Source organism: Talpa europaea (genome assembly GCF_964194135.1).
Source record: "Talpa europaea genome assembly, chromosome: 4".
NCBI lineage: Eukaryota > Metazoa > Chordata > Mammalia > Eulipotyphla > Talpidae > Talpa > Talpa europaea.
Genome location: NC_140070.1, coordinates 13022856 through 13046204, shown reverse-complemented (window position 1 = coordinate 13046204; position 23349 = coordinate 13022856). Strand labels below are relative to the sequence as shown.

At 39.4% G+C, this 23349-nt stretch overlaps 1 protein-coding gene across 1 annotated transcript in view; it reads left to right on the top strand.

Annotated features, from left to right (window-relative positions):
- Window positions 1–21883: 21883 nt before the first annotated feature.
- Window positions 21884–23349, top strand: part of GALNTL6 (polypeptide N-acetylgalactosaminyltransferase like 6) — a gene marked incomplete at both ends in the record, with an annotated part of 887471 nt that continues 886005 nt past the window's right edge. Inside the window, one exon of the mRNA XM_084231985.1 lies at window positions 21884–22021. Coding sequence (XP_084088111.1) covers window positions 21884–22021 — 138 coding nt within the window. The remainder of the gene's footprint in view (window positions 22022–23349) is intronic.

The following is a 23349-nucleotide window of genomic DNA, read 5'->3' as shown; positions in this document are numbered from 1 at the left end:
AATCTACGAGGAATAACATAGAATATTTTTTTGCCTAATTCACAAGCATTTCATTTAAATTCTGATTCTATTATTGATTCATTTTGTTCCCAATCTATAAACATAAGTCACATTGATAGCCCTCAGTTTTGAAAACACCTGATGATTAAGAGACCTGGAAATCTTAACTTAAAAAAAAAGTCATGATCTTCTTTGAATACTGTTACCTTTAAGGAAATTTAAACAGGGTCTTATTTAGATAAAACTTTTTATCATATGTGATTTAGTTCATATGATTTCTTTTCTGTTTCACCTAATAGCATTGACAACTATTTAAATCTTGTATATTGATTTGCTTAAGCTTCTGTGCTCATTTCTTCTCACAGTTCATGGGCAGCAGAGGTTATATGAGCACAGAACTATCTAGAAATTGCTGCTGACAGAGAAGAGAGATACTGTACATCACATCACCCTTTTGTATATTCAAATGTTGTCACTTGACAGGCTAGATAAAAGGAAGTATGGAGGGAAAAGATGAGAGGATAAGAAAAGACAAGTACAATTGGTGAGTAATTGTTTAGGTTTTGAAGGTGTGGTTCCTAAGATATGTAGGAAAGCTATTCCTGGTCAGTGAGAACAATCTGTGAAGTTTTATCAATTTTTTCAAATGGGTATAAATTCATTTCTGTTTCCTTTCCCTTTTTAAACTTGTGTACCCATATTTCTGCTTTTGCTTTCTATAGGAAGTGAGATATGATTATAAATTCTGTTATGGGCTATGCCAGATCAACCATTTATCCATCAGACAACTCCTGTTGTGCTTTTTTTCATATTAGAATCCTTGATACCCTGGATTGATTTTATTCAATTTTATGCTTCCAACTTTAAACTCTAAGTGCATGGAATGGAATTATGCTTAACACATAAAACAGCCTAAATAAAATAGCCAAGTAATCCACACACAGTAATATACATACATTCGTATGTGTATACATACATGCATATATATAAATAAACTGATTATACATAATGGCCTTTAGTAACTAAAAAAAAATTTATACAATGCCTTTTAGAAACTAGACACCCACAATGCACACAAATATGTGTTATGTGTCTATACACAAACACAATTATACACCATATATGTAAATTAATTGTGTAAGATGTAAGGGTTCAGGACACACCACCCCAAAATATGTCAACTTAACATGGCATGTATGGCAGGGCCAGGAAGGAATTACTGACTACTCCTTAAACTCCTCACAGGACTGACACAGGAGAGGTACCTCCCCTTTCCAAAGAGGAAAGAAGCTAACACTCTTCTCTCCAAAGGTGGAGGGACACTTAAAGAATGTGAATGAATAGGCCTTGCTCAAGTTCCCCTAATTTACTACTCTTTTTCATATCTCTTTTTGGCCAATCACATTTTCCCAAGTCTCTCCACTCTTGATCAAAGTTAGTATTAAAACACTCAAGAGAAACTGTTTCTTTGGAGCTTCATTTCCTTATGAAGGGTTTCATATCACATGAAACAAATGAATGTGTATATGATTTTCTCTTGTTAATCTGTCTTTGGCTGTAGAGAACCATCTGAGAACCTAAGATAGGTAGAAAGTTATTTTTCCTCCCTTATAATGTCTTTAGTATCTGAAACAGAGTTTATGAAATGGCCTTGAGAAACTAAAATTGAGTATCACCCTTCTTCTAAACAGTTTATCTTACATATGAAAAGACTATGGATAATGAAATTATTCCATAATTATCTTTTCCTCTATTCCCCAATCTGTGTTCATTGCAGTGTGGGGCACAAAATTCTTTACCCCTCTGAGTTATGTCAGGCTGAAAAATAATCAAACAAGCATCTTTCGCTTCTACAAGAATAGCTATTACATGAAACACAGTTCTCAAAATCAACCTTCATCTTTGTGAGTGATCACACATTATCTTATCTTGCAAAAGTAAACCAGATGAACTTAAATATTATGTAAATTAAGTACCTGCTATGAAGCTCATTGAATTGTGCCTTCTAATGCTTTTATATTTGGCTTGTTCTCTAACATAGCATCTAAAGTTAGCATCCACCCTTTAAATCAACCAAACTTTAATAATTTGGTAATGAGACATTTTAAATTTATTTTAATGCCCTTGTTAAAGTATCAAGCATGATAGAAAAATTGAATCCCAAAGTATGAAAAAGATATCAATATTACTTTTTTTCTTTTTCCCTAGATTTTGAAATAAGTACTATGCAAAAACTTGATTTTAAAACATATTACCAAATAATTCCCAATTGTTTTTTTTTTATTTTGATGTGAAATCCCCTTGCTTGTTTTAAAACAACCCGTTTCACTGATCTGTCTCGGATTCCCTGTTTCTAAGAGGATTGAAGACCAACCAGAAGTGTTTTGAGACTTAATTAGTTTGTACTTGAAAAGCACTTTCAATGTGAAAGGCCCCATTTAAATGCAAAGTATTATTAATCAGTGAATGCCAGATTCAGCAATTTTCTTTCACTTTATAAACTCCTAGCAACTCTTACACAAAATACTAAAATGTATGCCCATGTTTTAACTCTTTAGAAATATCTTTTGTATACATTTTCCTGTCTGCTTTTACAATTCTAGCAATAAACAATACTTTTATCTATGTTATAAAGAATACCACCTAAAAGTTAATGAAATTATTCCACAATTATCATTCCCTCTATTTCCCAATCTATGTTCATTGCAATGTGGGGCACAAAAGAAATCATTCTTTACCCCTTTGACTTATGTCAGGCTGAAAAATAATCAAACAAACATTTAGCAGATTGATTAAAATAAAAAGTCTAAAAGATGTTTTAATGAATAGATATACTTACTATGTACATGGGAGAGACCCAGCATGACTGAGTAAATTACCCACATGGCTTTATATGCCAGTTTAGGAAGCTTCCCTAAGATAGAGGACTTTGGGCAGGTGGCAGGGAAGGTTACTTAAGGAATTTTTTTAGGGAAAGCACTGTAGACAAAAATTTGCAGATATATACTTCATCTTCTGCTTGGAAAAGAGTTGAGTGATTAGGTCTGTCTGGGTGAGGCTCTGACAGGGAAAATAACAACCCCCACCCAACCTTTGGAGCCCCTTCCTGAACTCAAGCTTCTGCCATGCATACACATGGGGGAGCATATTTTTATTCCCCTCCAGCAGCATTGTTGTCACACAATTGGTGGTGTTATTAATAAAGTAGGCAATTGGTGAATCAAATTGGGGCCCTTTAAATTGTCACTCCATTACTAATAGATTTGCAGGAGAATGCATTATTTGTAAATTAGCCTTATGAAGTATTAACTATTATAATTCAGTGCAAGTTCTCAAAATTTATATAGATGCTGCTTTCAATTCAAGGGAAAATGTGAAGATCATGCTTTTGGCTCCACCATGGAGCTGAGACAAGTAACTGCAAGCTTTAGAATTTATGTCTTTCATAATGAGAGTCCAATGAAAAGGAACAACTTAATTTATAACTATTTTCCCCCTACCACATATATTGTTTAACATTTATGACAATATAATAGGCAGGTAAATGTTCTTCAAAAGGCCTGAAATTTGGAAGTTAATTAGTCTTTAGATTTTTTATTTCAAATGTAAACATACATGAAGGGAGGAATGGATTGGTAGAATAATACAAATCAAATCTACCTCTGTATCTTAAAATTACCTGTTTGGAAAATACATTTCTCTAAGCTCACTTCTACCTTCTAAAAATATAATTTAGCTTTCAAAATTTGTTCTGCACTCAGATAGTTTTTACTCTAACATAACAACATATCTTACATAATCCTCGCAAGGAACAGCGAAGTTTAAAAACATGACATTTAAATACTATTAATAGTAGACTTCATAAATAATCCTTACTTTGAAATTTAACTTATGTAAAAATACCTTTCCGACTATATTTACAAAATTATAAAAATGGATAATTATGTAGTGACAGAGTGAAATAAAAATTTATTCAATATCTTACCTAGATTGAGTATTCCTATGGATTTCCATCATTATTTTATTGTACATACTGAAAGTTTGAAAATTAAAGATGAAAAGACATGCATTTTATAATTTCACCCCTTAAAAATAATTCCTTAACTAATGTCTCTTCTCAATATGAATTATTTGTTACCTGTACTATTTTGTTCTATATTGTTTGTTATCTTTAAAGAAATCAACCTCTTTATATGAGTCAACCACAGAATTCTTTCTCCCCCCAAATTTATTGAGGAGTGATTGACAAATGAAAATTGTTTAAACTTAAGGCAAACAGCATGATATTTTGACACATGGGCACATTGTGAAATGATTACCACAAAATAATTAACCTATCCTTCACCTCACATAGTTACCTTTTCTGTGTGTGTGGTGAGAACTCGACATGTACTGTCTTGGCAATTTGCAAGTACTTAAAACATTAACTCTAGTTCTCATGCTGTACCTTAGCAAAACTTATCTATTTTATAACTAAAAGTCTGTCCCCTTTGACCCCAATTTACTAATTTATAGTTGATTACTATAGTAGTTGAAAAAGTACTATTGTCAGAGCACTGGGGCAGTTCCCCCACCCCATCTGGATCAGAGAAAAGGTCAAAATTTAATAACATTATGTAGAGAATTTACATGGTGTAAATTCTAATGACTAACAAAGCAGACCTGGGATATTTATTTTTTATTAAAGATTTATTTATTCATGCATATAAGAACCGGGGTACAGGCCAGATGTGTGGGAGGGTGAGAGGATTCACCAGAGACAGAGTGGGGAACAGAACAGGCAGACTGACGAAATACACTGCTGAGGGGAGCAGTGGGCGAGACAGGAGAGGTATGCCTAGCTATGTGGGTATCTCCCCAGTCGGCCGGGATTGAACCCACACTGCAGAGGCTGTGGGCAGCTTCACAACGCTCCACTCAACTGCCTGCCCCAACCTGTGGAAACCTGACCAGGGATATTTATTCTGTGTTTAGAGACCAAAATTTCAAGGAGAGAGAGGAGAGACTACATAATGACAAGAAGGGGTCACCTCATCCCTACTCTGAAAGTAAAGATGAGATTCTTAGATTGAAGGAACATGTTCACTGATAAACCTACAACTGAATGAAATACCCCAAGCTGCCTTTCTCTAAGTCATAAAAAGTGGAACAGTGATCTCTTCTCTGACTAGGAAGAGAGAAGTTAAGGATATGACAATCTTTTCTTTGATTAGGGGAGGATGTAGGACTTGGACAAGGACAGAAACTTCTCCTCAGCCTCAAGGAATTTGATGGCTCTTAGTTCAAAATACTCTGCCTGCCAGAGCAGGCATCTTGAGGAGACCAGTTCTGACAGACTTGGGGTGGTCTTAGTCGGACACCATATAGATCTCCTTGATAGTTATCATATATACATAATAGTTAACTTCCTATAGATTTAAGTATTGTTTAACTTAAAAATTAGAAAATCCAGTCTCAAAGTCTGTCATATGTTTCAAATATCTGGTTCCAGCAAGTTAGAAAAATAAGTAATTACTTGATTTAACTTGTTCTCTTTCTTAATTCTGACAGCATCTAGAAATAATCTATTAGCTCTCTGTCTACAGACTAATCAAGGAAAGAAACAGTTGCCTACATCTTAAGAAACTCAAAAAGAAAAATGACAATTAAGATATAATGACATCCCTTAGATGTTTGATGAGGATGATGATGATCATAACAATAAGTCATGTTCAAAGTAAGTTAAATCTTGACCAATAACATGAGGGCAAAGTTGGGAGTCAGTCAGCTATGGTGACTCTTCACTATTTTGAGTTAAAATTCTGTGTTTTCCTTCACAAATATGCTTCTGTTATATGTGTTTACTTAGTTAAAAATAGAAAAAATATTCTCAGGCAATTCTTTCCTTTTTTCTCTTCCTAAACTACCATATTTCCAATTGGCTACTTATTTCAATCCAGCCCATCTTCCAGGTGTTTCTCATCTGTCTCTCATTTGCTCCTGTATGGTTCCTAACTCAGATTAGCCTTCCTTCATTTTTCTTTCCATCTTCTGCCCTCTGTGGTTCACAATTCATTCTCCACTACCTACCTGTAAGTGCTCATGATGGCCTCAATGGGCCCTCTATAAAATATCATTGGATCATATAACTCCTCCATTCAGACATGTTCTGTGTCTTCTCTTCCTAACACTTGGAAGGAAATCTTTCATTTTTTTTTAAATGCTATGAACTGGGAAAATTAGGTATAGCATCATAACTGCAACCCTCTGAAAGTTGTCTGTCTCATCTCAAGAGATATATACATTTTATTTTGCCCATGCTGCTATTGGGCAGCATTTGCCTATTTCATTATTTTGTTATATATTCTACTGACCCTTCCTCTAAGGAAAAGGATGATGGCTTATTTATCTTGCTACCTAGCTGGTGTTTGAGTCTGGTGCTTACTAGCTTTATGACTGAGCAAGAGGTGTGATTTCTGCCTCATATGTAAACAAAATTTTGACCAAAATTAAATGAATATATGATGTAGAATCTTAGTGTAGTGTTAGTGAAAATGAATGCAAATTAATATTGTTGATGCTATCCTTATCATAATTTGTATTTTTTTCTTTATCAGTATGTACCTCATAAAAGGCACTCAATAAATATTGTTGAATTTAAATGAGAGGAGCAAGGATGCTTAATTATTCATCAAAGCAAGCAATGATCACCAACATTATTATCATCATTATCATCATCACCTTCAAGCATTCAACATGTACAAAATATGTTGGTTAAAATATAATAAGATGCATTGTTTACATCTATAGTACTTGTAATCAATATGAATATTGTTTCCATATAGCTCCAGTTAATAAGTAATTCAGCACTATAAATTTGCATAATAGCAATGTGTTATGTGACAAGAGCAGAATTGTAAATATTTTTATAGTTATACTTACAACAAACATGTGCCTTAATGTTTCACGGACAGTGAGAATTTCAAAGATGTATGTTTACCCATTATGTCCATAAATTTCAGAAACAGCACATAAGATAGAGGATATGGACAATGTTGACAACTTAGTTACTAATTTAGATGGTGGAAGATAGGTGTTTGTAAGATTACTTTATTTATATTTTGTAAACCTGAAATAATTCACATTAAAGAGGAAATATAAAAAAATCCATATATCATTCCTAAGCCACAACTTCCAGGTTGTTTTTCCCATTCTGAAGCAACGCAAAAATTCAAACTTCTGAATCAGAAAACATGGGGCTAGTCATTGTCCACTTAGCATATTTAACTCAACTGAGCTCAGCTGATTTTACTAAATTTTAATTCAACATTTGTCTTCATGATTTTCCCTGAAAATATTAAAAAATGGATCTATATGACTTAATTTCTTTTTGCCTTGATATACACTTAGCAGCCATTTTTGTGTTTTTGAACAAATAATGGTTCATGTCTATTACTGATTGAATATCAAACATGCATGTAATTTCTTTATACAAAATTATTGGGAATATTGAGTTTTTGTTTTTTATTTCAGGGTGCATTTGTTTATTTAGTCAATGACAAGATTGTCATCTATAGGCTGACTTGCTTGCTTTTCCTTCTTACTATGCATTCTTTATGAAATTCTACTACCAGCACTGCATCTCCCCTTGGGAGAACTACTTGTCTACCATGTCATCTCTAACAATAAAATGTCAAAAAGCTCCTTACTCGGAAAACAGGACTTAAATTTTCTGATTCTAAGTAGTGATTTTAGAATAGGAAAATTTTTAAAATGTCTTTATTTAATCTCTTCTTTCCCTACATCACTAAGAGTCCCTCCTTCCTAAAGATTAAATGGATGGAACTGCAGTGTGTAACTTGTGCTTGTAGATTCCAGATGAAGGGAAAAGCAAGGACATGTTTTGCTCAACACCTCTCCCTCCTTCATACCCAATTGTTAACAAATCTCCTCCATTCCTCTTTTATAATGTGTCCTTCTTCTGGCCTCTCTTTCAATTCCCAGGGCCATATCGTCTCCTAACTGAATTATTCAATAGCCTCATGATTAGTATCCTTATTTTCAGTTCTAGCGAGTCAAATCCTATTCCATATGCCGACACAGAAATTCTCCAACATATACCGTTGTGTATGTTAATTCCCTTTAAGATGCTTTTAAATGGCTTGTTATTACCTACTTGCTGGATGTCAAATAGATTCCATAGCCACTGCCAAGTGTAGTCTATTGTCAGGCTTACATAAAGTCCTGGGAGACATAATTGTGTGAGTGGTTTCCAGAAGTAACTGTCAATAATGCAGTGGTTGTTTAGTGGTGGACTTTCACCACAGGGGTCGGAATGGAGATTTGCCACATATAGAGTGTTTTCCAAGTGGTGATTTTTGGTAAGAATTTTCCAACCAAAGGTTCCCTTTTCTGCACATCTTTGCCAGCACTTCTGGTTTCTGGTCTATTCACTGTTAGCCATAAACCTGTCCTCTCAATATTCCCAAGTGGGGATATTCGGGTGTATCTACTTAGGTGAAATAGTTTATCATTTAAAGCTAGATAGGTGTTCCTCAGGCAAATGAACAATATGTGACAATCACCATTTCCCATCTATGTGAAATATGGTGTGTGTAACTTACTAGTTTATATAATAACAAATATGTGTAACAATTAATAAAATATGGGCCTCCCCGGTGGCACAGCAGTTGAGAGCTGGGTTGCGAAGCTGCCCGCAGCCTCTGCGGTGCCGGTTCGATCCCCGGCTGCTCCCTGGCCACCGGAGGAGGGTCCCGCATGGCGCGCAGACCTCTCCTGCCGCCCGCTGCTCCCCTCGGCAGTGTACTTCGGTCCTTCTGCCTGCTCTGCTCCCCGCTCTGGCTCTGGTGAATTATCTCACCCTCCCACGCTTCTGACTGTACCCAGTGCTTGTATAAATAAATAAATCTTAAAAAAAATTAATAAAATACTAAGAAGCTATTTAATCTACTTGTGACTCAGTTTCCTAGTCATCAAATGAAGATGATAATAGGGTTGCTATAAAAATTAAATGTAAATATATGTAGAGATCATTTAGAGGAATGCCTGACACATACTAAACTCTTTAACAACATAGGCTATTGTTGTCATCATTATCTTATTTTACAATAACTACAAGGTATATGCTATCCATTGCTTGGAGAATAAAATCAAGAAAAGCATACACCACCATGTATATAAGAGCAGAAATTTGCCTACACAGATGTGTGTGTGTACACATATATGTATATATATATATGAATATATGTGCAATTAGATAAATAATGAATTATTTTTAATGTAGGTATATATTTATATATTTATAAAAGATTTATTTATTTATTTATACAAGCACTGGGTACAGTCAGAAGTGCAGGAGGGTGAGAGAATTCACCAGAGCCAGAGCTGGGAACAGAACAGAAAGACTGACAAAATACACTGCTGAGGGGAGCAGCGGGCGGCAGGAGAGGTCTGTGCGCCATGTGGGACCCTCGCCGGTGGCCGGGGATCGAACCAGCGCTGCAGAGGCTGCGGGCAGCTTTGTAGCCCAGCACTCAACCGCTGCGCCACCAGGGGAGGCCCTATTTTTATATAAATACATTTAAATATATCTGCAGAGAAAGATTGCTTTGCCACCAGAGAAAACAATTCTCAAATTTTCTACTTCCTGCCACAGTTACAATTTAATGAAAAATAATTAAGTAGTTAAAAACTAAGGATTTGTTTGTGGGAGAAGGGAAAAAATTACTCATATCAAGAAGAATAATTACAGTCCTATTCCTGGAGTACCAGGTACTTTCTCATCCCTCGGTATTGGCATTTGCTGTTCCCTTTGTGTGAAGTGCTTCTTCCAAGCATATTCCTGGCATGCTCTCCTCCTTCAAGATGCCTGGACTGGCCTGACCTCTCCATTTCTGAATGCAATGTCCTGGCTCCCCTTTCTCTGTCCCTTTCTTTCTTTGACTGTGCCAGTCACTGTAGTGGCACTTGGCATCAACTCTGTGTTGTTTTATCAATTCTCTCCCTACACTAGAATATAAGATCCATGAGGACTAAGAGCTGGGTTTGTTTATTGCTGTATCCACAGTACTAAGAAGATTAACTTATATGTAGTACAAGCTTAAGAATTATACAAAAGATTAAAGAATGATTCTTTTAGTTGAAATAGTCATCTTTAGCTGTTTGAATAAAAGGATCACTGTTAATCTCCCACATTCTATATAGGGGTCTTGATTTACTTTAGAGTCTTAAGAAATGAAATAAGACTTTAGAAATAGGGCTTTACACAGAGAATTCTAAAATTAATGTCTAGCTACTAAATCTAAAGATTTAGTCAATAAATTATTATAACAATAAATGGTTGCTATACACAAGTACATTGATTCATTATGAAGTGAATGATAAAATAATTAAAACTTATTTTGAGGAAACAGGACATCCGAAAACTTGGCTCAGAAACTATTTACACAAGGAATCGCGGATCTTTGGTCCACTCCGATGTTTTTTGCTACTGTGAGGAAATAGTCGAAGGTGAACATGAGCTCATCTCCACTTCACCTTGCACGAGGGCAAGGCAAAGGGAAAAGGTAAAAAGCTCTTGTCCCTTTTGAATCAATAAAATGCCATTTTCTTGAGACGTCTTTGGATATGTGATTGTTATTCATGGAAACTGTCAGTTTTCTTAAGTCCACCCTGTAACAGGATAGGTGAGTGACAGACAGTGGGCCATTATCTTGACAGGGTAGATCTGAGCTAGCAAAAAGTCAAGCTAAAACGAAAGCTGAAATAAGAGAATAAGAATATTATTTTTTATGTGATGTTCCTTCCATCTACTGGGAATCTGAGCTGCATACTTTTATTTTAACTCTTAAGACCATCCTTTCTTAGCTGACCTATTGCCAGATTACCCAAATGAATATCAGGGAGAAACCCAATCATTCAACTGCTGATTTAGTGGTAATATATGAGGTTTTAATACTATAGACTTAATATTAAAGGGATTTTATTTCAATGTTTTGGCATTAAAAGCAGTCATTATAGCTGTTGAATATATTGTTTTTATTCCTCCCCAAGTAATCCTTTCTATAAAGTATGTTATCAATGTTAATTAAACAGGGACCATAAAAAGTCCTTAAGTCATTTTTAGAAAATGTCTTCAAAGCGGTTTTATAATGCTACTTAATATATGCTTGTAATCTGAAGAAAATACCATAGCTGCTGTAGGGTAGAACAGATGAGTACAGAACAAGTGATTCTACACATTCTGAGCTGAGAATCTATCATAGTTAAAAACAGATTTAGACACCACATCTTGTATTTAATAGAGGATGTCACAGGACTTCAGTGGAGGATAAGTAAAGGAGGGCTGAGGGCAAAGTTGAAATCTGATGAAGTTGAAACACAAGTGTCAGTGGATCCTGTGACCTCTCTAGAACTATTATAGTTGCACAGAATTATCCCTACTGAGGCAAAGAAGCCAATCCTCTATAGTCTTTCAATTCAGCCATTGGTTGTTGGCTGCCTGCTGAAGAATAGTGGTGTGGATGTGGGATGACCTAACAGGAGAGAGCCTCCATTACCCATGGGTGATTCCAAGAGAGGGAATTTCCAGCATCGCTGATGGATGTTAGGCCATTAAACTCAAGCATGGACTCCATACCTGCCACCACAGCCACTACATGAATGAACCCATCATGCTAGTGCTGGGTTAACTAAAGACACCTTCTGGCAGATGTCCACTGGTCAGGTCTTTTTATGTACTTGTTTCAGAGTGACTATTCCATAGTGGAGGCATTCTGATGGATATTCATATGCTGTACAAACATATTCAGTTTGTTTTCACTCTTTTTGGTCCAGCCATATGTCTTCTTTCCTGGAGCATCCTGTCCTACATTTCTGATATTTCTCTATCTGGGTGTCTAACAGCCAAGCCATATTCCACTGATATATCTCTCTGTGTATATGTGAGTGTATATATATAGATATGTATATATACAAATATATATATTTTACTCCTTCCTACACAAAGCATTTTCTGAAGTTATATTGATTGAGAGTATTTCCCTTCACCATTGAATATTAGAATTGACCCTGATTTGTGTATCAGAAGTTCAGTTTAGCTGTCACCCACATACTAAACATATCCATGCAATAATCAAATTTTAATTTTTCATCCTCCATTAGCTAGGGGTGACCAGAGGTGTGCAGCAATAAAAAGATACTGATATAGCAGTGGTGGGTAACATGGATGTCTTAGCTAAATGTTTGTACAGTTTACTCATGTCCTTGACCCTGGACTTGCTTGTGTCCAGAGCCATACGTAGCATATACATGCTATGAAAGATTGCTGCTGAAATCACCCAATCCTATGATTTGGTGGATTTGACAAAAATCCAGCTTACATTGGGGAGCTCTGGCAGAATGGTCACTTGCAGTCCTATGCTCAAGCTCTGTCTCTAATAAGACTCAGCCTCCAGGAATGTTTTTCAAGATATGCTTTTCTGCTTCAGACTGCATGACCTTGTCTCAGAAGTATAGGAACTGTGTTGTGATTCACCTGCTGGGGCTTGTCAGAAATATCAGACACCATCTTTTTCCATCAGCTACACTGCTTCTACTACAGTGTCCACCAGGGTGTGCGGCCTGAATGGCAGCCCTTTTGCTCCACTGCCCACACCTACTCACAGTCTGTTCTTGCTGTGTGCCACTCCAAGCTGGCAAACTTCCTTCTCACTCAGTAATGGTTGCACCAATATTCCCAAGTGGGAAATTCTCCATAAACCAATGAGTCCTTTCAGATATTATGTTCCTTTTTAGCGGTGAGAGAAATGAGGTCAAACAAATTTGTTCTTTATTCTAGGGAAATGAAATATAATAACTAGTGCTTTACATTGACATTCCCAGAACACAGATCATCTAAAAACTCTACTAATATGGTGCATCTTCACAGAATTTCTTTTCTCCCCTCTTCTGAAGCACACTTGTTTTATAATGTCTTCAACAAAGTGGTGCTTTCTCATCCACACCAGCTAACATGATGTTCCTGCTATACCAAGTGGAGCTGTATAATGTAGAGGAAATCTGGATGACCTGGGCACAACAGTTAAAGATATATGATTCCGCATTCATATATCAGCTGAGTTTTCACATGCCTTTTACCCAGAAATGTTTTTATCTACTCTAGGAAAGTTTTTGTTATATTCATATTCACGCTGATAGAAATTGTGTGTGTGTGTGTAAGTGTGTGTACTAGGTTAAATTAGATCTTCAAGTACTTCCAAAGGATAGAGAGCAGAAATCCATAAGTGTTGAACTACTGAAAGACTTGAATTTATTTGGATGATAGGGCAGCACAGGTTTGGGGATGAATTTTTTTTTAATAAAATTTAAGCACATAATTAGTGGATAACTATCAATCTTCAAGTTGGTTGGATAGATTCAGAAGGCAAGGATGGCTAACCTAATGACTTTTTAAAATATTTCCATTAGAAGTTTGAGAGGATTATTTTCAGTGAGTATAAAATCCATTCAGTTTTCGTTTCACAATAAGAAAATTGTTGTAAACTGGAAATATTTTAAATCTTTTCATTTTCTTTTGATAATTGCTTTCAGAGATAAATACACTTGTATAGCACAAAATTAAATGCATTCCTTGCTTTGGTCATTAAGTGCTTAACATAATTATGTTAATTAAATCATCATTATCAGATTTTCTGTAGAGATCATCCTTTCTAGTGTCTAAACTGCTGCATTGGCTGCACTTGATGTTGTTACCTTTATCACTTCCTAACAGGATAAGGAAACCTGTAATTGTTAAATCCAGAGAGGATTTTCCTAACCTCATCACTTTGATTTAATAGACTTGATCACTCTCTCCTCTTTGAGACAGTTTTTTCATTTGACTCTTCTGAAGTTCCTCAAACACTAGCCTCTATCTTTGAAGGTCTTTTACTGCTTTTTCCTCATCTCCCCAAGTTTTTATTAGTGGGACACATTTTGGTTTGTTCTTTACCTATCTGCATTCACAGGATTGATAATTTCATAATATTTTATGTCTTGAAATACTCTGAGACATTCTGGACATTAAATCTCCAACTTAAATGATACACTCCCTCTACCTTTGTCATGTTCCAAAGCCTTTTTCTAAACTCTTATTCAATATTTCCACTATTAGTCAAGTCAATTCTGTAAGTCTGACCACACACCTTCACCCTTAAACCCGTTTCCTGTCTCATAAAAAGCAAACCCAGTCTTTTGAGAATGAAGACCAAAAACTTGGAGTGTCTTTGGCCCTCTGTTTCTCACACTCCCCCATTTATTCCAACAATTACCCAAGGCAATTCTATAGTGAGACTATTCTGATCGAGCCCCTTCCCTGCCTCCGCTCTTGTCATCCTGATATAAGACACCATTTTCTTTGGATTACAGCAATCAGCCACTTCTTCCTTATTCACCTTAATCTAATGTAACACAAGCTACGTGTTAGAAGTAAGGCAGATCGTGTTACTCTCTAATCAGATCTCTCATTGGCTTCCCATCCCACCACAATAAAAGTCAAATTTCTGCTCAAGATTAAATTTCCACAATTAATCATAACATTTTATATGGCTGCCCTCTTCAATCCTGAGCCTGGCATTTCCTCCCTCACCATGCTGTCTTCCAGATACATTACCTACATTGCTGATCTCTAACAGCCCAAACAAGGGGACTTTCCCTGCTGCCCCCCTTCAATGCTCCCAATGCTATTGAATTCCATCTCTTAAGATAATCAACGTTCACTTCCCGGCTTCCTTCAATACTTGTTCTAGTAAGGGCTTTGTATTGGAAGTTACACCACTCCTCTTTGCTTCCAGGCACTCCAATCCTCTTTCCTGCCTTGTTTAAGTCTGTCCTATTGTTTAATCATCACGCTTTCTTTTTTTTTTTTTTTAAGATTTATTTATTTATGCATATAAGAGCTGGAGTACAGGCCAGAGGTGTGGGGAGTGAGAGGATTCACCAGAGACAGAGTGGGAAACAGAACAGGCAGATGGACCGAAGTATTGCCGAGGGGAGCAGTGGGCGAGTAAGGAAAGGTCTGCTGAGCCATGTGGGTTGCTCCCTGGCTGGCCGGGAATCGAACTTGTACTGCATTGGCTGCAATTCTTGACTTCCTTCTATTGTTCATTCTCTGAAGGCAGAGATTTCTACTGTACTATCTCCAGTATAAACTATTCAGTAAATATCTCTTCATTGATATCAGTAAATCTCAAAATATAGTCGAGTGAAATTTTCTAAAATTCACTTATTTCATATGCATAAATATTATATAAAAATTGGTATTCAATACATAATGTGTCTATGACATTTGTTATTTTCTCTTTTTCAGAAAAAAAGGGAACATGCCATATGCCATTCAATGTTTCTTAAGCATGTGTTACTGGCTTCACTTATCAGATTGTGTCTTTTAAATTATTCATTTATGATATTTTGTATGGGACTATTATGAAAAATCTTTCCATCAAATTTAATATTAACTTTACTACTTCTTGATTTCACCATCCCAAATATAATTTTCACTTTTCACTGAAATAAATGGATGTGATGTACTTGTTCAACACAAATATTTTAAAGGCATAATATAAGATTAAGATTTTAAAAATGTGCATGTCGCATATAAGAAGATAAAGGTCATTTCTAAGCTAGAAATCTGATATGTGATCTAGATAATAGTATAGTCAGACAAACTCAAATATGGTTATATTTATATACTATATAAAAGATAAAAGAATAGTGGATTACATGATTTTACCTTCAGCACAATCTTCTGTATTATACTCAACCTAAACAAAAGTCATGGACAGAAAAGCTTTGAGGTTATAAAACTAAACTATCATCTCTGAAAAATTCAGTTGTGTGTATAACTCCTATAATTTTGTCACAAAAGTAAAAATAAAAAAATGGGAGGGAGGAATTCAAATCTTTTTTTTTTAAGATTTATTTATTATTTATACAAGCACTGGGTACAGTCAGAAGTGCAGGAGGGTGAGAGAATTCACCAGAGCCAGAGCGGAGAGCAGAACAGGCAGACTGACAAAATACACTGCTGAGGGGAGCAGCGGGCAGCAGGAGAGGTCTGGATGCCATGTGGGACCCTCATGGGCAGCCAGTGATCTAACTGGCGCTGCAGAGGCTGTGGGCGGCTTTGCAGCCCAGCGCTCAACCGCTGAGCCACCAGGGGAGGCCCTGAGACTTCAAATCTTTTTTAGAAAAACAATGGTAGGATTTGTTTAAGACCTTGCAAACTAGAGCAAAATGCCTTCCTGCCCTAGCACTTTCTGTCATTCTTTTGGGCAAGACGCTTTCCATCTCCTTACCTTAGATTTATAAGTTAATAAGTAGAAACAGTAATAGAAACCAACATAATCAGATTATTTATTTGTAAATTTATTGGAGTCATTGCTTAATAACTCTTTTTTTAATCTAAGATTTATTTATTTATACATGAACCGGGTACAGGCCAGATGTGTGGGAGGGTGAGAGGATTCACCAGAGACAGAGTGGGGAACAGAACAGGCAGACTGACAAAATACACTGCTGAGGGGACCAGCAGGCGAGACAGGAGAGGTCTGCTGGCCATGTGTTTCTTCCCCGAGGGCCAGGATCGAACCGGCGCTGCAGAGACTGCAGACAGCTTCTCAGTGCTGCCCTCAACCACCTGCACCACCAGGGAGGCCTTAAGAAATCTTTATATAAATGCCTGGAATATAGTAAGCACTACATAAATGTTTGATGCTAAATATATATAGAGAAAATATATTTGAATCCCTTTTAACTCCTTCATGGTGCTAATAAATCTGCAAGAATGTTCATCTTTGTAGTCTCTTCTCAACAGCACTACTGAGAGAAAAAGAGGGGGAGGGGGTACAGACTAACCCAGGGTTCTTTTTGTGAAGAATATCTACTATGATAGGCACTGGGTAGTATCACATTTTAATATTAAAGTTAGGTCTTATTTACCTTTACTGTGAGGGGCAAACATTGAAATTCCAAGGGAAAAAACTGAAGATTATTTAGTGTCTGAATTTAATTACACAAAAAATTAATTGTATAATTTAAACTTAGTTTTATTAAAATTGCTACTAAATACATTCACCTTATAAACTTTTTTTGCAGAATCATTTTTAATTGAGATAACAGCCAGAGGTAGACTAATAACAAAGTATTCTAGTAGTTTATCTTGAATGAAAAACCTTTAAGGTGCATATTCCAGACATCATTATTAGAGAATAGACATAAGGAATATACATCTATTTCTAGACACATTTGCTTTATGTTCTAGTACCTGTGACTTCTGATAAAAGGTTGGAAAAAGTTCCTAATTAAGATCAAAGTTAAAACAGATATTGTTTCATTGATATATTTTAATAATCTTAAAAAGTTAAGATAATGCACTGTTTTATGACCTTAAAATGAATTATTTTAAAATCTTTTTGTCTTTTTATTATTTTCATTCATAAATGCTTATTAATTTGTGACTGTAATATTTGGGGAAATACAAAACCCCGAAGATGTTGCTGATGACCATTCTTTGGTTTATGAAACAACTTCTGACAAATACTATCTTTTCAGATCTATAGCTTCAGACTAGTTAAGCTGAAAGTCATTGTTAATACCACAAAATCTTCAATGTATATATTTCTTTCAAGTTGCATTTCAATTATGTCACCAGGTTTTTTTGGAAATAAACCTATTTTTAAACTAAAGTCAATTCTCTGTCTTTGTAGTAATTGAGTATTTTGACTCAATCCAACCTATAAAAACCATTCACCAATACCCCCCTCCCCCCACCATCCACTTTCTTATCTGGCTGGGCCTTCCTTGTAAATCGCCTCTGTGTCTTTGAATATCTACAGTAGGTTTAAGAGGGCCACACGTTCTTCAAATCTGTCATTGAAATGTCACTTTTCTACCATATCCCTGCCCACCCTTGAATGTGGGTGGTTCTGTGCGTATTGCAGAAGCGAGGCTGTGCCTACTCAGCATATTTAAGAAATATTAACTGTTTTGTTTGTGTTTTTTCCCCTTCAAAACACAGAATCTTGGAAGGTTCTCTCTTGGGTTCCAGTCACTATGTTGTGAGAAACGCAGGCCATGTCAAAAGGAGAGACACAGAAAAGAATTGAGGGTTTTACTGATTGTGAAGAAGCTGTCCCAACTGAGAGTGCCAGTGGCCAATCACACGGGCCCCCAACTCTTGATACATCACAAGAAGCAGAACCACCAGCTGAGCCCATCCAAATGCTGAGAATCCTGAGAAATTGTCAAATAGATGTCTTAAGTCACCAAATTTGGGCATGCATTAACAAAGCAATATCCTTCGCTTCTTTCAAGGTAGGTCTTAAGCTTGGCTCAGTCTAAGGTGAGTACAAACAGCCAAGATTTTATGCTTTATTCCAGTTGCCTTCTACTTCATTTTAAGTAGACTGTCAATTATTCAAGGTCACAGATGTGTTGTTATGTCCCTTAGTTATTAACATATTGTTAGGCACGTGCAACTATGATAACCTGAGGTTGCCACTTAAATCATAACATAATGGAGCAAATGGGGCCAAAAAGAGTCTTTGACTGTAAGACAAATTATGTAAGACTTTTATTAAACCAATATAACTACCCAATTAAAAAGAGTATGTCTATGTGATGTGTGTGTACATATTATCCAGTTTATTGAACAAAGGCATTAGCTTGTCACATAGAGGGGTTTTATTTTTGAATGTAAACTCAAAATAAAACAAATTTTAGTTGGAAGTATTGTTCGCTGTTAGAAATTTGCATGTAAAATAGTGAAAGAAGATCAGACTGAAGGAAAATTACGTAAATCCAATGATGCTGGGGTTATGCTCTACAAGGAGGAGGTGAATTATAAATCCCAGTTTCTGCTGAGAATTCCACATATACTTGATGTGGGACATAGCAGTTATTATACCCATTATCTGTAACTAAAGATGTCCTAGGAATGGTACTGTTTGCAAGACCATTTACTTTTGTAATAATAATGAAGCACAAACCAAGCTAGAATGCTGGATCTACTTGTGCTCCAGAGCATGTTTTTTAAGACATGTAGAAACTGGTATTATTTAAATTATGAGGAATTTTATTTTAAAAAATCCAATTGCACTTTTGAGTTTTTTTTCCATGCTAATTGTTAGTATCTACAAAAAATGACTCAATATATTTCCTTTTCTGGAGGACCAGATTATTTATCCCAGCAAAACTCACCCTGATATGTTGCTTCCCAGAATTCATATTTGTGTGTTTCAGAGCTGCAGTGGCTAAGGAAAAAGAAATTAGGAAATAATGCACCGTTCAAAAGACAGTTCGTGCATGCTTGTGTGTGTGTGTGTGTGTGTATGTGTAAGGATGATGTGAGAAATTAAGTCCTTTACTGTCTAGATTCCAAAGTAAGTTCATTGCTGTCTAGATTCCAAAGTTCACGTGTGCGAAATTGAAAGGTAACTGATCTTTCCATAAAAGACATACACAAAAACATGTACTGTGTTTATAAACTTTTTGGAAATACTTGTGAGTCACAAAAATGCTCAGCACAAAGCTTGATCCAGGCAGTCATGCAGTCAATGTGTGTCGTTCAAACACATTTAAAAATAATGTGAGGACTTGAAGGAATAACTCCTGCCACTGAAATCTAGGATCTTTCTGGAGAGACACCAGGAGAGAGAATAGAATTGGGAGGCGGAGGGAGTTGGTGAAGACCAGCAGGGAGGCGGAGAGACGAAGCAGAGCGAGGGAAGGGAACAGCTAAAAAGACCACCGTCTGGAGTCCACAGCCCGCTCGAGCCCGAGCTCGTGAGCCTCACATCTGGGTGTAACAAAGAGATGACCATGACGTTTCTTTCTGGCGCTAGACAGGCTGACACGGCGGGCACTGCACGCATGTCAGCCGCCCCATCTCAGCCCCCCTTCCTTGGCGAGTTCTGAGCCCCTCATCCCGGGGGGCCAGAGCGCAGTGCTCGGCGCTGCAGGCCCCCGGGGGCTGCCACAGGTTCGCCCGCGCGCAGCCCGGGGCGTCGGCGCATCTGTGTGCCGGGGAGAGGGAGGAGACCCGGCGGCCAGAGACCTCTCCCCAGCCCCCCAGCCCCCGGGTGCCGCGGGACGGGGCGCCCCCGCGAGCGCCGGGGGCGCGGACCAGCAGGGCGGGGCGGGCGCGAGGCGGCGCCGCCGAATCCGCCCCGGGCCCCGCGGGGTGCGCAGCCCCCAGCACAGCCGCCCGGGCTTCCACGGGGTCGCTCCAGAAGCCGCTGCCTTCGTCCAGCGCCTCCGTCCTGCCGGGCTGCGGGTCTTCTTCCTTCTCCAGCCCCGCCACGTACCTGGCCGAGCTGGGGCCCGCGGCCAGGGAACCCCTCTCGGCGGGACGGGCCCGGCCCCGGGTCCCCCGCGCCTCTCGCCGCGCTCCCGCCGGCAGCGAGGAGAAATCCGGGGCAAACCCGCCGGCAGCCGGCGACAGCGCCTCGGGAATCTCTGGTCTAGCGCCTTTTGGGTGTGAGATGAGCGGGGGAGCTGGCGTCTGCGCCCGGCCGAGCTCGCCCCGAAAAGCCCCGGCAGAGAGAGAGAATCCGCGTCGGCGGGGAGCTGCGCGCCCACCTCCTGCAGCCTCCACGCCCTCCTTGGGGTGCTCGCCGCGGGGTGTGTTTCTATAGGATCGGGGAGCCGGGCGGCCTCGCGCACCCCTCCCGGCGGCCCGCCCTCCGCTCCCGGCCCCGGCGCCGGCTCCCGCACGTGGTCCACACCCGCGGCGGCTCGCGGGAGGCGGGCGAGCGCGGGGCGCGGGGCGCGGAGCGGGGCCGGCGGCGAGCGTGGCGCATCCCCGCCTCCCCGCGCCCGCCCTGCCCGCCCTGCCCGCCGCCCGGGCTCGTCTCGCCGCCCTCCGGCCCCGCGCGGGAGGGGCGCCCGGAGCCGCGCGCTCTCGGCACCGGGGATGTGTCTCTGGGTTCGCTGGGGCGCCGGAAAAGAATGGTAACGCGGGCCGCGGAGCGGGAGAGCGTCGCGGGAGGCAGCGGAGAGATTGATGGGCAGAGCGCGCGCGCCGGAGCATCGCATCCCCGGCCCCGCGCGAGGAGCAGCGTCGCGGCGCCTGCACTTCCCGGCTGGACCCGGCTGACATCCGTGGCCGCCCGCCCTGCCCGCCGCCCGGGCGCCCTGCGCCGCCGGCCGAGGAGCGCGCACGCCGCGCGCCGGCACCCGGGACTTGGGGGACCTCAGCCCGCGCGGGGGTGCTGCCCCGGGTCCCGCCGAGTCCGCCTGCACGCTGGCTCCGGAGGGAGTTGAGCTTGAGTTTAGGTGGGTGAGCCCCAGGGGAGCGCAGGAGTTGGTGCGCAGGGAAGACGAGCAAGGTGATGTGCCAATGTCACAAGCGGACACTTTTCTTCCTGACACTTGCTGGGGCTGAGCCGCTTCCTCCCACGCGGTTCTCAAGACTTACCTGCGCCTCCCCAAGCCAGCCCTCCCGCACGAAGGGGGGCGACTCCAGAACACCCCTTTTTCTTAAGTATCTGGCATGCTGTTGACTTTCTCAGAACTTGAGATCAGTCTATGAAACGATCATATTTACTCCATAGCTTTACAGTCATGGAGGTCGATAGGCTTAATGATTTCCTCAGTCAAGTCATTTACTTCTAAGCCAATAGATAATGCCTTCGTCATAGTTTTCTGGGGGGAAAGTAACTGTGCGTTTGTTCTGCAGATGCCCAACTCCCTCTGAATCGTGCAGATTGGTGCTGAGCAGGCAACAAAAGTTTTTAGCTTCTCCTCCTTTTCTGGTGCTGAGCAGGGGAGAGGACAGGACTTTGGCATTCACACAAGAAGCGGTCGGGGGAACATCCTTAACTTTTCTTCTCTGTTGTCGTTTGCAATGAAGAGGAAACAGAAGAGGTTTCTGCAGATGACTTTGCTTTTCATGGTGGCTCTAATTTTCCTGCCCAATATTGGTCTCTGGTCTCTGTACAAGGATAAGCACCTGGTGAAATCTACAGAGCCCGGGGAGCAGCAGGTAAGTACCACCCAGAGAACCTTCTCAGGAGGGCTGGCGAGGCACATGGCCCAGGGGCACACAGGAGGCAGGCGTGGGGCAGCTGTGGGGTAGCTGTGGGGTTTCTCCATGTCTATGGGGCTGATGGCACAAGACTTTCGAGTTTGGGGTGTAAGCAAGAAGTTTTAAGATCTGGGCAATGATGTATTGGGAAGTAAAATAAAGTAGAAGAGCTGGTAAGAGAGGTCAAGAAGAAGAGAAGGTGCTCTTGCCCAAGTGGTCATGAGGTTGAGTTGCTTGAAGTGGATGAAGTGTCAGCGCTTGTTTGTGGGATGTGGGAGAGGGTTTGCTACAAGTTCAGTCACAAGGATTTGGTGTGGCCTCTCGTCCGGGCTCAGGTGTCTATTACAGTGATTGGGCCAATAAAATCATTAACATTGTGAATTCTCAAAAACTACAAGCTACAGTTTCCTATATTTTGGGTTATAATTTTTGCTTAGCAACAGCTTTACCCTGTGGAAACTTCAAGTCTCTGATTCTGCTCCCCTGTTGCTAAGGTGGTATGGTGTGGTCTACTGGCAGTTATTAAGGATGCCAATTCAGTTTCACAGTCTGGTGATAGCAGTTTGTTGCCGAAAGCTTTCCTTCCTCTCTGAAACACCATGTAGTGTGGTATGTTGTCTTTCCACTTAGTATGCAATCCATAAAGATGTGCATCGCTCGTGGCTTGACATGAATCACAGTAACTATCTCTCTTCATGAGCAATAATGCAAAAATATCCTAGATCCTTCACAAAAATGTTGATGGAATGCAATATTGTTGAATTCCTTGTTTTTTGATGACTAAAACTGCTTCTGCAATTGAACTTTTACACTAGAAGGCAGCCTTCATGGTATTGATAGAGCAGCTTTTCAGTTAGGACTGTGTATTAAGAATATTAATATTCTTAATTTCAAGGGTCATCACCCATGTACACTATGCCCCTTCCACATATAGAGTGTTTATGTAGTCCATCTGTGGACAGCAGCAATAGATATTAATGGAAATGTAATATTTGTCCTTCGACTTCTCAAAGTTTCATTTTCTTTTTATGCAGTGAGTGATTAGTTGTGAAATGTATGGAAGTAATCTGCTTCATCATTTTGGCAAGTCTCTAAAATTTATTACCAGTTACTAAAATTTAAAGTTAACTCATTGCTGATGGATTTGTGGTGGATTGGAGTTTTGAGGAAAATGCTGGCATTTTTTGATTTAGTTGTTCTCGATCATCCTTTCTAATCAGGATTTATCTTTGAAGTATATACTCTGTGTTGTCATTCCAGAGGAAAAAAGGAAGATGAGCATTCTG